The following is a 12876-nucleotide window of genomic DNA, read 5'->3' on the forward strand; positions in this document are numbered from 1 at the left end:
CTTGCAGAAAGAGAGCCAGACACCTTCTAATACAGACACCCGGAGCAGAGCTAATCTGACCAGCCATCCCATGCCCTGCCCCTTCCTCCTGACCACAATTGGGCATCACCCATTGCTACGAAAACAAGAGCAAATCACCCTAGCGGACAGCCATTTCCTTACCTCCAGCACATGTTTTTTGCTAGATTTGTCCTTGGGAGCCCAAGAGAGAATTGCTCCACGAAGATCCACGGTGTGTTCCGGGCTGCTCAACACAGAGGGATGTTTCTGGAGGGGAGGGGAGGGGGAAAGGCAGCCGTAATATCTAAGTCCCTCTTGTGTTGCTGATCATGACAGCAAGAAGAATGCCCCCCCACCATTTACCTACAATCAATTTGGTTACATCCCATAGAGAAATGGTGCTTGTTCTCCATCAGTGCAACTCCCATCAAGAGCTCTATTTTGCCTTCCTGGACAGCGGGGCACCCACAGTCCCAAAGTCCATATTCGGAGTGACATTTACGCACAGGTTCTGAATCTCTTTGCACTTTTTATTTATTTATTTATTATTAGTCTTATAACCTGCTCTGAATCCCAGCTGAAGCCAGGCTCAGGCATCTCACAATAATAAAAAACACACAAGGCATGCACATGTAAAAACAAGATCAGATATACAATAAAATTATTAATAAAACTAGATCAGATATACAATAAAATTATTAATAATATCAGTTGACACTAAAAACGTCACAGGGTCCATGGTGGACTTCGGGGAAAAGCAATCAGAGCCCCCAGTTAGAACACAATAAGATGGGAAATTATAGAAAAAGAGTCAATAGTTATAAAGAATCAACAGTTTTTAAACTTTTAAGACAACAGAGCTCAAAAATGCGGCAACATCACAATACCTCTTAAAAAATCTATGCCATGGAGATTTGGAAGGCCCTTCAGACCCAATTATGGATGCCAGCCTCTAGGTGGGGCCTAGAGATCTCCCACTATTACAATCTCCCACTATTACAATAGCATTGTACCCCACTGAGGTCCCTGTCCTCCCCAGGCTCCATCCCCAAATCTCCAGGAGTTTCCCAACCTGGAGCTGGCAACCCTGACCCCCACCAGTGACCAGGGGGGACCTGGCAACTCTAGACCCAATGGCTATCTGGAATCTCTCTTCTACCACCCTGCCCCCTCAGAAGATTGACTCTGTTCACAAGTTACCAGGAACGCTATTCCACCTGTGAACAGTGTATATTTTTCTTTATATGTGCATTGAGTAATTATCATGTTCCTGTTCATGCACTTACAGCTGAATGAGTAATTTCATCTGTAAAGTGAACGCTCATTGTCTCTTTCTTACAGATGTACGCATGTACAGGTAAGTTGTATTTGCTTTCATTGTAACTTGTGAATGGGGCTTCTGTCTGCCCTTAAAGACTCACCACACTGCCAGAAGCGGAATGCTTCGAGTCCCGGAAAAATGTCAAGACACCCCCTTCCAAAACGGTCCACGAGGAACTCCAGTTCTTTCTAAGATGAAAAGACAGAAAGGGCATCTCATTCATGGAGCACAGGATGGCTTGTTCAAGCACCATGCAATACAGAGAAGGAAAGGGATCTTGGCTCAAGGAAAAACACCTTGCTGCCCACGGTCCCCTGCCAAACTTTACCCCCACTTCTGCCTTACCCTACTCTCATGCAGCATTCAGGAGATCTCACACAGGCACCCAGTCCCAGTGCAAAAAGCGTGCATGTATGCAAATGAACATTTAGGCGTAACTTGATTATAACTTTCAGCGTATCTTCAAAATGGTCATTAAATAATAAGCTATGGCTAGAGTAACAGCCTTATCTTGACCAGACAGCAGATAGTTTAAATGATAGTTGTGAAAACATACAGGAAAGCGTGAAATCAATGGAGTAATAAAAGAAGATCTTACAGAAGAATATAAATCACAACTGAACAAAAAAGGGGAAAGTTTTTCGGTCTTTGCCTTTCCACGAGGGCAGACTCTCTGTTCGATTGAACTATCTAGGAATCTGCCAAATAATTCGTTGAGGGGTAAGGCATTGTGTCTGGCCAAGAAGAAGAGTCTTTGAAGGGTTGGAATGGTTAATCCATTACACAGCCATCAATCCCTCAAGGTATTACGCCACGGAAGGCTCAGTACCTGTGTGCTGGATCAGGAAGCAAAGCCCAGGAATGCCCGAGTGGATCTTCCGAAGCGAGGAAGCCTGAGCGAGGCGTGCAGGAAGAGGCAGAAGCACAGCCAGGAAGCCCAAACCGAGGCAGGTTCCACAGAAGCAGGCAGGACAAGAGGAGACAGCAGAGCTGAGAAGCAGGGAGAAGAAGGAACCCGGCAGGGCGCTGACCCAGAACAGAGCGGCACAGGGGAGAGCCCGAATTCTCTCACAGGCCAATTGAGTGGCAAGAAAGGACAGTTGAGAGAGGAGCAAGGAAGAGGGCTGGTGGCCCAGGAACGGAAGGCTTTGGGAAGGGTGACTTGGAGAACAAGACCCGGTTCAGCTCCCAGCCTTCTGCAGCTTGTGGTCCTGCCACAAAAGACAGCCAAGCCAACATGGCCCAAGTAGGCAGCTGGGGAGGCATCAGCAGGAACAGGGGGAAGCCTCACATTCAGCACACATTCCCATTCTGGGGGGAGACCCTGTGCTTAGCCCCCCACTGACAGAACCTCTCCTCTCCCGGTTTGTGCCCCTGCCCTCCAAACCCACCCCCATTTCCCCTCCCAGTTAGGGTTGCCAGGTCCTCTTCTCAACGGGTGGGAACTTTTGGGGGTGGAGCCTGAAGAGGGCGGGATTTGGGGAGGGGAGGGACTTCAGTGCCATAGAGTCCAATTGCCAAAGCGGCCATGTTTCTCCAGGTGATCTGATCTCTATTGGCTGGAGATCAGTTGAATTAGCAGGAGATCTCCTGCTACTACCTGGCAGTTGGCAATCCTACTCCCAGCACTAGGACTGACTTGCACACATAAGACACAACAAACACCACGGGGGGGAGGGGGGGAATGTCCTAGGGATGCCAGCCTCCAGGTGGGACCTGGGGATTCTCACACTGCCCTTCTCTGTACCCTGGTAAGAAATTTTGAAGAGCATTTTGCACATCACCCTTGGCCAGGGCAGGCTGGGTTCATTTTGCCTCTTGGGTGATGGGCCTGCTTATTCGTTGTCAACCTATGTCACTGAACTAATTTCTTATATTCTGGTTTAGTAACATCTGTTGGTTAGAGGTATGGCAAACTGTTGAAAATCTGCATCAATGCTGTGTGTATTTATAGTCTGCTTGTCTCACTGAATCTTGGATGACCTATTTGCTTACTTGTAGTCAACTTATCTCACTGAACTAGTCTGGTCTAGTAGCAGGGTTGGCGGCCTCCGGGTGGGGCCTTGGGGATCTCCCAGAATTACAACCACTCTCCAGACGACAGAGATCAGTTCCCCTGGAGAAAATGGATGCTTTGGAGGGTGGACTCTATGGCATTGTACCCCACTGAGGTCCCTGCCCTCCCCAAATCTCCAGGAGTTTCCCATCCTGGATCTGGCAACCCTGCTCCTCATCCCTCGCTGGTGACCTGGCGACCCTAGGTGATGAACATCCAAAAACTAATCTACAGAACAACCTTTGAGTCATTGCTTCTTGTAGTTTATCCGGGCTGTGTGACCGTGGTCTTGGTATTTTCTTTCCTGACGTTTCGCCAGCAGCTGTGGCCGGCATCTTCAGAGGAGTCACACTGAAGGACAGTGTCTCTCAGTGTCAAGTGTGTAGGAAGAGTCATATATAGTCAGAAAGGTTTGAGCTGAATCATTGTCCTGCAAAAAGTATCAAAGGTAATGTGCTAATCATTGTCCTGTAAGTATCCAGATAATGTGCTAATGAGGGTGTGGTATGTTAATATGGAACCATTGTATCCTAAAGTGATCTGTTAATGTGTGAAATCCAAAGCTAATCCGCATGGCTATTGTGGACTGTAGTCTTTGTTAGTCTGGAGGTTTTCAGGACAGGAAGCCAAGCCTTATTCATTCAGGCTTGGCTTCCTGTCCTGAAAACCTCCAGACTAACAAAAACTACAGTCCACAATAGCCATGCAGATTAGCTTTGGACTTCACACATTAACAGATCACTTCAGGATACAATTGGTTCCATATTAACATACCACACCCTCATTAGCACATTATCTGGATACTTACAGGACAATGATTAGCACATTACCTTTGATACTTTTTGCAGGACAATGATTCAGCTCAAACCCAACCCCTTTCTGACTATATATTACTCTTCCTACACACTTGACACTGAGAGACACTGTCCTTCAGTGTTCCTCCTCTGAAGATGCCGGCCACAGCTGCGGGCGAGACGTCAGGAAAGAAAATACCAAGTCTACGGTTACACAGCCCGGATAACCTGCAAGAACCAATGAACTTTGACCGTGAAAGCCTTCGACAATACCTTTGAGTCGTTTGTGTTTGAAGGGAGCTTTGGTGCAGCTTGACACCAATGCCACAGAATCCATTTCAGACTGACACGCAGCCCTTGGTCGATTTTCTGGCTCCCCAAATGGCAACCGTGGGGCGCTTCCCTCACAGCGTCTCTTCCTCCCTTCCCCCCTTTTGTTTGCACAGCTTGATGAGTTCTGGGGAAGTCGAAAGCTTCCTCCCTACTTTCTGACCATTTAACTGGCCTTAATTGTTTTTAAAAAAAGAATATTGCTTTGGAAATAATTTTGAAATTTCAGTGACAAACTCAAAAGCTTTAAATAACGTTCTACACAGTTAAAGAAATATTAATTAAATCACATTAGATTCAATTAAGCCTGCATACAATCGCATCTATTAATGTAACCGTTCTGAAGAAACATCACCCTGAAAGAGACAAAGGAGAATTCCAAGGGGTGACTTTGTCCCTGATGTCCTTGCACAGAAAATCTTTACTTAAAAAAACCTGTTCAGTTAATTAGAACACCTTTTTTTAATCCATTAGAAGGCCTTTAATGGATTAATCCAACTGATTAAATGCCACAGTCTTAGTAAGAATAAAATCACCCTGGAAATCATTCTGCAAATAATAGCCCAACTTTATATCCCATATGTAAGTGGCTTAAATGGAGAATGATTTTGTGTTCGGCCCCTTTTGCAGAAATGAGCCTTAAGAACGTCAGAAGAGCCCTGCTGGATCGTGCCTGTGTGGGTCCCTGTGGGTCCATCTAGTCCAGCGGCCAGTTTCACACAGCAGCCATCCAGTTGCCCTGGAGAGCCAAGCAATCATGGAGGCTGAGGCCTGCCCCGGATGCTGCCTCCTAGCACTGGAATTCAGAGTTTTACGGCAGGGGTGTTGAACTCAATTGTTACAAGGGCCGGATATGACATAAATGCCACTTGGTCGTGCCGGGCCATGCCTCGCCAGCCCAGATTAAGGGTGGGGGTGGCTGCCGCAGCTGGCTTGTGGGCCGGATAAGAGCTCTCAAGGGGCCGGATGTGGTCTGTGGGCCTTATGTTTGACACCCCTGGTTTACGGCTTCACTATATCTAACAGCCACTGATGCACCTGTCCTCCGTGTATTTACCAAATCCCCCCTCAAAGCCCTCTGTGCTTGTGGCCATCACTAAGTGCCCTTCCGTAAAGGCGCCGTGCAACACTGCCATTCCCCCACCTCACCCATGCAAAGGAAGGGTCATCACTGCAAAGGAGGGATTCAGGATGTGCCAGGATTCTATGGGTGAAAACACATAGTCACTTTATCCTCCTTTAATCCCGGTTTTAGCCAGGATCGAACGCACATTAGGTGAAATGCATGTGTTCGATCCTGGCTGAATCCTGGCTGAAACAGGGATTAAAGGAGGATGAAGTGACCATGCATTTTTACCCTATGAGGCAGCCTGTACTCCGGCTGCCATCTATAAGACAATCCCAAGAGCACGGTCATTGCCCAGAGATCTTGGTCCCATCCCTAAGTGAGCAAAAGGGTAAGCCAGGGCATCAGGGCTCCCCTGCATGTAGTGTTGCCAACCTCCAGGTGGTGGCTGGAGATCTCCCACTATTACAACTGACCTCTAGGTGACAGTGATCAGTTCCTCTGGAGAAAATGGCTACTTTGGAAGGCGGACTTTATGGCATTATATCCCATTGAAGTCTCTCACCTCTTCAAACCCGCCTCCCCAAAATCTCCAAACATTTCCCAACCCAGAGCTGACAACCCTACCTGCATGTGCCAGGAAGATGTCCGCCCACAGTTCTGGGAGCTGGCTGAAATACTTGGAAGAGTGAATTTTAAGCCAGAGAGCTCAACTCAGGATGTTGCTACAGCACTCCCTCTTGCCTGCCCCATAAGCAGAAAAATTTGGGGAAATACTCAAGAGATCCCATCGTTTTTAAGCTGCTAACCTGAACCCAGATCAAGACACTAGTAATGAGATGGCCTGGTTCTCCTTGCATACTTTCTAATTTCAATTTTAAAAAATGTTTCCTTTTGTGAAAAGCTCACCACACTTTAAATTAAAAGTGCCATGCTTCACAGAGAACTGTGAGCCATTCACTGAGACATGGAGGAAAGTCACAACTCAGAGAGGCACAGACAAGATTTCCTTACCTCAGGCGCTTCCCTTTCTCAGCCGTTTTGGTCCGGTGAAGCATCCCTGCCTTTTCAAGGGTTTTGAACTGAGGATAACCAAAAAGAAGACACGTTGGGGTGTAAAACTCCTGGCTGGGGGGTACCCCAGAAAAAAGTATCCCCTCCTCCGCTCCCATTCCTAATGGAACCTTTCCAGTTTTAAGATTCTGGAAAGCCTCACATGTGAAACTTCAGATGCCTTCGAGCCTCTCTTGTGCTATTTACGTATGTCACATGGAAAAGAAACCAGAAGAGAGGAATTTGTACTGCCAACGAGCCTTCTTGCTTATTTAGATTTCTCAGGTAGACATAAACACTTGGAGGTGATGGCTCCCCTGCTCTCCAATTTTAATCTGAGTTTTCCCTTTGTTCTCCTAAAAACAGACTTTAACCATTTTAGCCCTCCGTCCCTAGAAAAACCAAGGGCTGTTTCACAGGTCCATGCATCCCCTTTGAAGGCCTCCAACAGCTGCATTTTGGGCGTCCCTTCTGGAAACTTTTAATTCTTAGATGTCAATGAGCCCAATTCAGATCAGAGCCATGCCACGCAAGGAGACGAGACTTCCCTCCATATGCCATTTTCTGAACTTGAAAGGGCCCCAGGGAGCTGCTCTCTGCTGGGTAGGGAAACTTGCATGTACTGATGGCTGCATGTAGGGTCGTTTATGCATAGGTACTTTCACTCACGTTTGCCCCCGGTCTGTCTCAGCTGTTCCTTGGAGTTATGTATGAGTCTTCCCTCCATTAGAGATGACCTCGCTGCCAGCCCTCACAAATCCCGGGGCGTCCTGTTCCTCTGTTAACCCGATTCTTCCCTCTCCCCTAAGCTCAGCCCGACTGAAATCCCCATGCATAAGGCAAAGCATGGGGCACTCAAGCTTAGTTTCTCTCACAGCCAATTACAAAGCAGAGTGTAAAGAGGCAGGGAGTCAAATGCTTCCTGCTTCCTTGGAGCTCTTTCTGAGCAGAAGAAAAAAGCCTTTTTAAAACCGAGGCTTGGATTTCTCCCTACCCCTCTCCTTTCAGATTGCTCTGTTTTTTTTGTTTTTTGTTCTTAAAATGCTTTTTTATGCAGCAATTGGGTTTTTGGGGGGGTAAATTTTCTCTCACAGTAAGCTCTACAAAGTAAGCCAATTACAAAGCAGCATTTCAAGGAGCGGGGACTTGATTTGAGCTTGGAGACTGCTCGTGCATAGACTCCCAACAGGAAAGTGTGGGTCCAGCTAGCAATGAACCTCAGGTAAAACTCCCATGCATAAATGACCATGGTTTCCTCAACAAGGCAAACAGCACTTTCCCAGGGCTGTCTGTTCAGTGAAAATGTGTGTGTGAGAGCTTAAACATCTTGTCTTTGTGCACCATACAGTCAAAACTGGGCCCAGACAGCCAGGAATTAAGTTACCAGTGGAGAACGGAAGCTGTGTGTCTGATCCAAATTCTTTATGGCGGCCGCGCAGACTTCGTAATGTGCAAATTGGCCCTGATAAGCCCAGCTGACTGTCTTCCCACTGCTCCTTCCCCTGTTGCCTCTGCCTTTCCTCTTCTTCTGTCACCCCCGGTTGAAACTTAGCTTTTGAACTCCTTGAAGCAGGACCACCGACCCATTTTCATCCGATCCCTCCTCTAGGCGTCCATAGGCAGGTGGAAACCCAGAAGAGGACCTTCTCACTTGTGGCACCAAAACTCTGGGACTCTCTCTCTCTCTCCTCGGGGAGATCTGTCTGCTTCACTCCTCCACTTTAGCCTCTCAACCACTACCCTGTGAGGCTGGCTAGGCTGAAAGAGAGAGAGACTGGCCCACGGTCACCCAATCAGCTTCTTCACAGCCGAGTGGGGCTTTGAACCCGGGTCTCTGCAGTCCTGGTCTGACACTCTGACCATCATCATGCCACGCGGGCTCAGAACTGCCTTTTTGCTGAATTAGAAGCTCTGCCACAGGCAGGGATGGCATGAAATGGGAGGAGGCCACTTCTGGCCTCTGGGTAGGCTCTGCCTCCGGGCTCCCAGCCTGGAGAGGGCAGAGAATGACACTCCTGCTTGTGGAGACTCTTCGGTCGGCTGCTTGGGATGGGGGTGGGAGTTATTTTTGTTTGTTTATTTATTTATTTGATTTTTAAGCTGCTTTCCCAGCCAAAGCTAGGCTCAGAAAAACTTAGGCAAAGGTAGTCCCCTATGCAAGAACCGGGTCAATACTGACCCACGGGATGACGTCACATCCCGACGTTTACTAGGCAGACTATGTTTATGGGGTGGTTTGCCAGTGCCTTCCCCAGCCATCTGCCCTTTACCCCCAGCAAGCTGGGTACTCATTTTACCGACCTCAGAAGGATGGAAGGCTGAGTCAACCTTGAGCTGGCTACCTGAAACCAGCTTCCGTTGGGATCGAACTCAGATCATGAGCAGAGCTTTTGACTGCAGTACTGCATCTCACCACTCTGCGCCCCGAGGCTCCTATCAGAGAGGCTTACAGGCTGATAAAAAATACTCTAAAACCAATTTTATACATATAACAATAAAACCATAAAACTGCTTCTGAATTTTCAGGCAATTGTTTGGTTGGCTGTGAGCACCAGCCATTGACTGAGCGCCAGCCATCTATGTGTTTAACTTACTACTATTTGTTTTAATAATTTTAATTAAGAGATGTATTGATTTAATTGTTTCATTGTAATGGATTTGTTGTAACCTGCCCTGAGCCCGGCCTCGGTTGGGGATTGAGGGTGAGCTAAAAATCAAAATAAACAAACAGATAAATAAATCAAACCCAGATGCCCCCCTCCCGACTCTGCAAGTTCCACCCTTCCATTGCTCGGTGTAGTGGTTAAGAGCAGTGGTTTGGAGCAGCGGACTCTAATCTGGAGAGCCGGGTTTGATTCCCTTCTCCTACACACGAAGCCAGCTGGGTGACCTTGGGCAAATCACAGCTCTGTAAGAGCTCTCTCAGCCCCACCTACCTCACAGGGTGTCTGTTGTGGGGAAGGGAAGGTGATTGTAAGCCGGTTTGAGTCTCCCTTAAGTGGTAGAGAAAGTCGGGATATAAAAACCAACTCTTCTACTTCTTTTCCGAACAGGAAGGGACTAGAGGCTTCCCACGGCTCCTTGTTGTTCCCACGGCTCCACAACTGCTCCCATCAGCCCAACACCCCTCAGATCTGTCCTTACCTGCTCCTCCTCCCTTGGAGGAGAGAAAGCTGACTGGTTGGTTGACCAGGTCCCAAAGGGGTTGCTGTCCAGGCTGGATCCACTGCTGGTGCTGCGGTGGTGACGGCAGGGCACAGGCACCTGAACAAGGCAATCCCAACATGCAGCAAACCATGGTATGCCCAGGATGGGCCCACAACCCTCCGAACAGCTGTCACCAAGGGCCAAACACCCAATACCTGCCCATTTTAAAAGCTCCCACATATAGTAGGAAAGGAATGTGAAGGGGAGGAAGAGAGGATTTTAAAACATTAATTAAAATCCATAGTTGTCCTCAGGGCTTCGGTCCCAAGACCCCTACTGAGAGAAATTTCCACCTGTTGAATTTCTGCCTCCCAGGGAAGGTACAGGAAGATGCTGGATGGAGGGAGGGGTAACAATTTACTTAAAATAATCATCTCCTGTGTTTTTGATGACTTGGTCAGTAGGGTTGCCAAAAGGCCAGCAGAAAAATGTCCTGGCCCTTTCTTAATGTATGCAAATGGGCAGGTGAAGTTCTTATCATCAGGGAGGTAAATAGCATCTCTTTGTAACCCTCTTTTAAAGGGTCAGGGTATTTTTTTTCTCCTGACTTGTTGGCAATTGTCACCATGGGTTAGGGTTGCCAGGTCCCCCTGGCCACTGGTGGGGGATAGGGGTAGGGTGGCCAGATTCAAGCTGAGAAACTTCAGATTTGGAGATGGAGTCTGAGGAGGAAAAGGACCTCAGTGGGGTACTATGCCACAGAGTCCACCCTCCAAAGCATCCCATTTCTCCAGGGGAAGTGATCTCCGTAGTCTGGAGATGAGCTGTAATTCCAGAGGATCCCCAGGTCCCACCTGGAGGCTGGCACTCCTACCACTGGTCCATGATATTTCATCAGGAGGTCAACAACTCAGGAGGTCAACAACTCAATTGGCCAGACCATGGATCAGTCCCTACAATAGGCACAAGTTCTGAACACCGCCATGCAGCTAAACGATAAGCACCACCTTATGCTGGAAACTCACAGACGTACTTGCATACTTCTGGCTATCATCCAGAACATACCACACAACCCAGTGTCTACAGCAAAGCACTACTCTGTTTGTTCCAGTCCCTTCTGATTCTCAGCTGAAAGATTTACAACAAGCATTCTTGGGATTACAACACCCACCCAACGAAGTGAAGAATGATGAAAAGTTATTTCTCTAATCTGGGTCTGTGGTTAATAATCAATATTCGCTCGAAGATATGATTAAACCTGTGTGATAGGCTTTCTGACTCCACAGGATCCCAGGCAGAATAAGCAGGGAAGTTTTATTTTGAGACTGAGGTTGCTGTATCGGTTAAGATCAGCAGGTTTATGATGACATATGGTAACTCTGCCCCTCAGAGAACTGCTGAAAAAACTCAGTTGTACTTACTTTATTACATTCATGTAGCTAAGTTGAACTTCCACAAACAAAGGTCGTTTATGCATGGGTACTTTCACTCACGTTCGCTCTGTTCTGTCTTCCATCCATTAGAGATGACCTCGCGGCCAGCCCTCACAAATTACGGACTTCCCGTTCCTTTGTTAACCCAATTCTTCCCTCTCCCCTGAGCTCAGCCCGGGTGAAATCCCCATGTATAAGGCAAAGCACAGGACATGCAAGCTTGGTTTCTCTCACAGCCAATTACAAAGCAGCATGTAAAGAGGCGGGGATTCAAATGCTTCCTGCTTCCTCAGAGCTCTTTCTGAGTAGAAGAAAAGCTTTTGAAAACTGAGGCTTGGATTTCTCCCCACCACCCCCTTTCAATTTGCTCTGTTCTTTGTCCTTAAAATACTTTTTTTATGCAGCATTTGGGTTTTGAGGGGGGGGGGGATTTTCTCTCACTGTAATCACTACAAGTAAGCCAATTATAAATCAACATTTAAAGGAGTGGGACTTGATTTGAGCTTGGAGACTGCTGGTGCATAGATTCCCAACAGGGTCCAGTGAGCAACGAACCTCAGGTAAAACTCCCATGCATAAATGACCAACGTAACGTTTCTTACTCTTTACAGGCAGATATAATAATGTCTGCACTGATCGAAACATGCGTTTTAACAGAGGGGGGGGGGGCTGACAGACTGACAGAAAGAAGTTAATCAACTGACCTAACCGACAGAGGCAAATTCTAACCATCAAGAATTCTTCCAGCATGCAACGCCCTCACTCTTAGTTGCAATGCCTGTTGACATCCCCCGTCATGGCCCTCCTGGGGCCCCTGGAAAGGTAATGATCCTTCGTTCCTTTCCTAAACACCAGCCTAACTGGAACCCTGACTTTACATGCACCTCTCTCCTTTTGAAAGAATTCAAATGTCAAATGAAAAAGCGAGGAATGTTGTGCCTGAGTAATCTAGGGCTGTCAATTCGGTTCGGCCCGAACTGAAAATCAGCCGAATTTCCCTTGATTCGGCGGTTTTTAGTTCGGGACGAACCGAACTCAAAACTGGCGGGCAACGGGGGGGCCGAATTCAGCGAGTTCGGGAGTTCACGAATAAATTCGGCCAATTCGGGGCCGTCAGTAAGCAGCATAACCGTCAGTAAGCAGCATTCTCCTCCCCCGGCCAATCGGTGGCCAAGCTGGGTCTTCTTCTGGCCAATCAGTCAGGATTGAGTACTGGAGGAATCAGCTGATGTGCGGCCGGCCGGGGAAAGAGAGAGAGAGAGAGAGAGGGAAATCCTCATGTGTGTGTGAGGGGGTGCTTGTGCACATTCGCTCCTTTCCGTGGCTGCAGGGGGCGCATTTTTTGGGGTACTGACCCCAAACTTTCAGGGGATATTCAGACAGGTTTTTTTAAGAGACCACCCAAGTTTTGTAAACATTGGGTCAGGGGGTCCCGAGATATGGGCTCCCCCCCTTTTTCTTTCCATGGCTGCAGAGGGCGCATTTTTGGGTGTGCCGACCCCAAACTTTCAGCGGAGCATCAGACTAGGCTTCTTAAGATACCCCCCAAGTTTTGTAAACATTGGGTCAGGGCCCCCCGAGATATGGGCTCCACCCCTTTTTCCTCTCCCCCCTTTTCCATTTTCGTGGCTGCAGGGGGCGCTTTTTTGGGGGTGCAGCCGCCAAACTTTTGTCAT

At 47.9% G+C, this 12876-nt stretch overlaps 1 protein-coding gene across 1 annotated transcript in view; it reads right to left on the bottom strand.

The window, feature by feature from the left end:
- ARHGAP27 (Rho GTPase activating protein 27) overlaps nucleotides 1-12876 on the bottom strand; it is a 68365-nt gene that overhangs the window by 19552 nt on the left and 35937 nt on the right. Inside the window, exons 6-10 of the mRNA XM_056863331.1 lie at nucleotides 10507-10518; nucleotides 9765-9884; nucleotides 6582-6649; nucleotides 1422-1509; nucleotides 163-267 (exon numbers count right to left, since the gene is read on the bottom strand). Coding sequence (XP_056719309.1) covers nucleotides 163-267; nucleotides 1422-1509; nucleotides 6582-6649; nucleotides 9765-9884; nucleotides 10507-10518 — 393 coding nt within the window. The remainder of the gene's footprint in view (nucleotides 1-162; nucleotides 268-1421; nucleotides 1510-6581; nucleotides 6650-9764; nucleotides 9885-10506; nucleotides 10519-12876) is intronic.

Source organism: Euleptes europaea, chromosome 18 (genome assembly GCF_029931775.1).
Source record: "Euleptes europaea isolate rEulEur1 chromosome 18, rEulEur1.hap1, whole genome shotgun sequence".
Taxonomy (NCBI): domain Eukaryota; kingdom Metazoa; phylum Chordata; class Lepidosauria; order Squamata; family Sphaerodactylidae; genus Euleptes; species Euleptes europaea.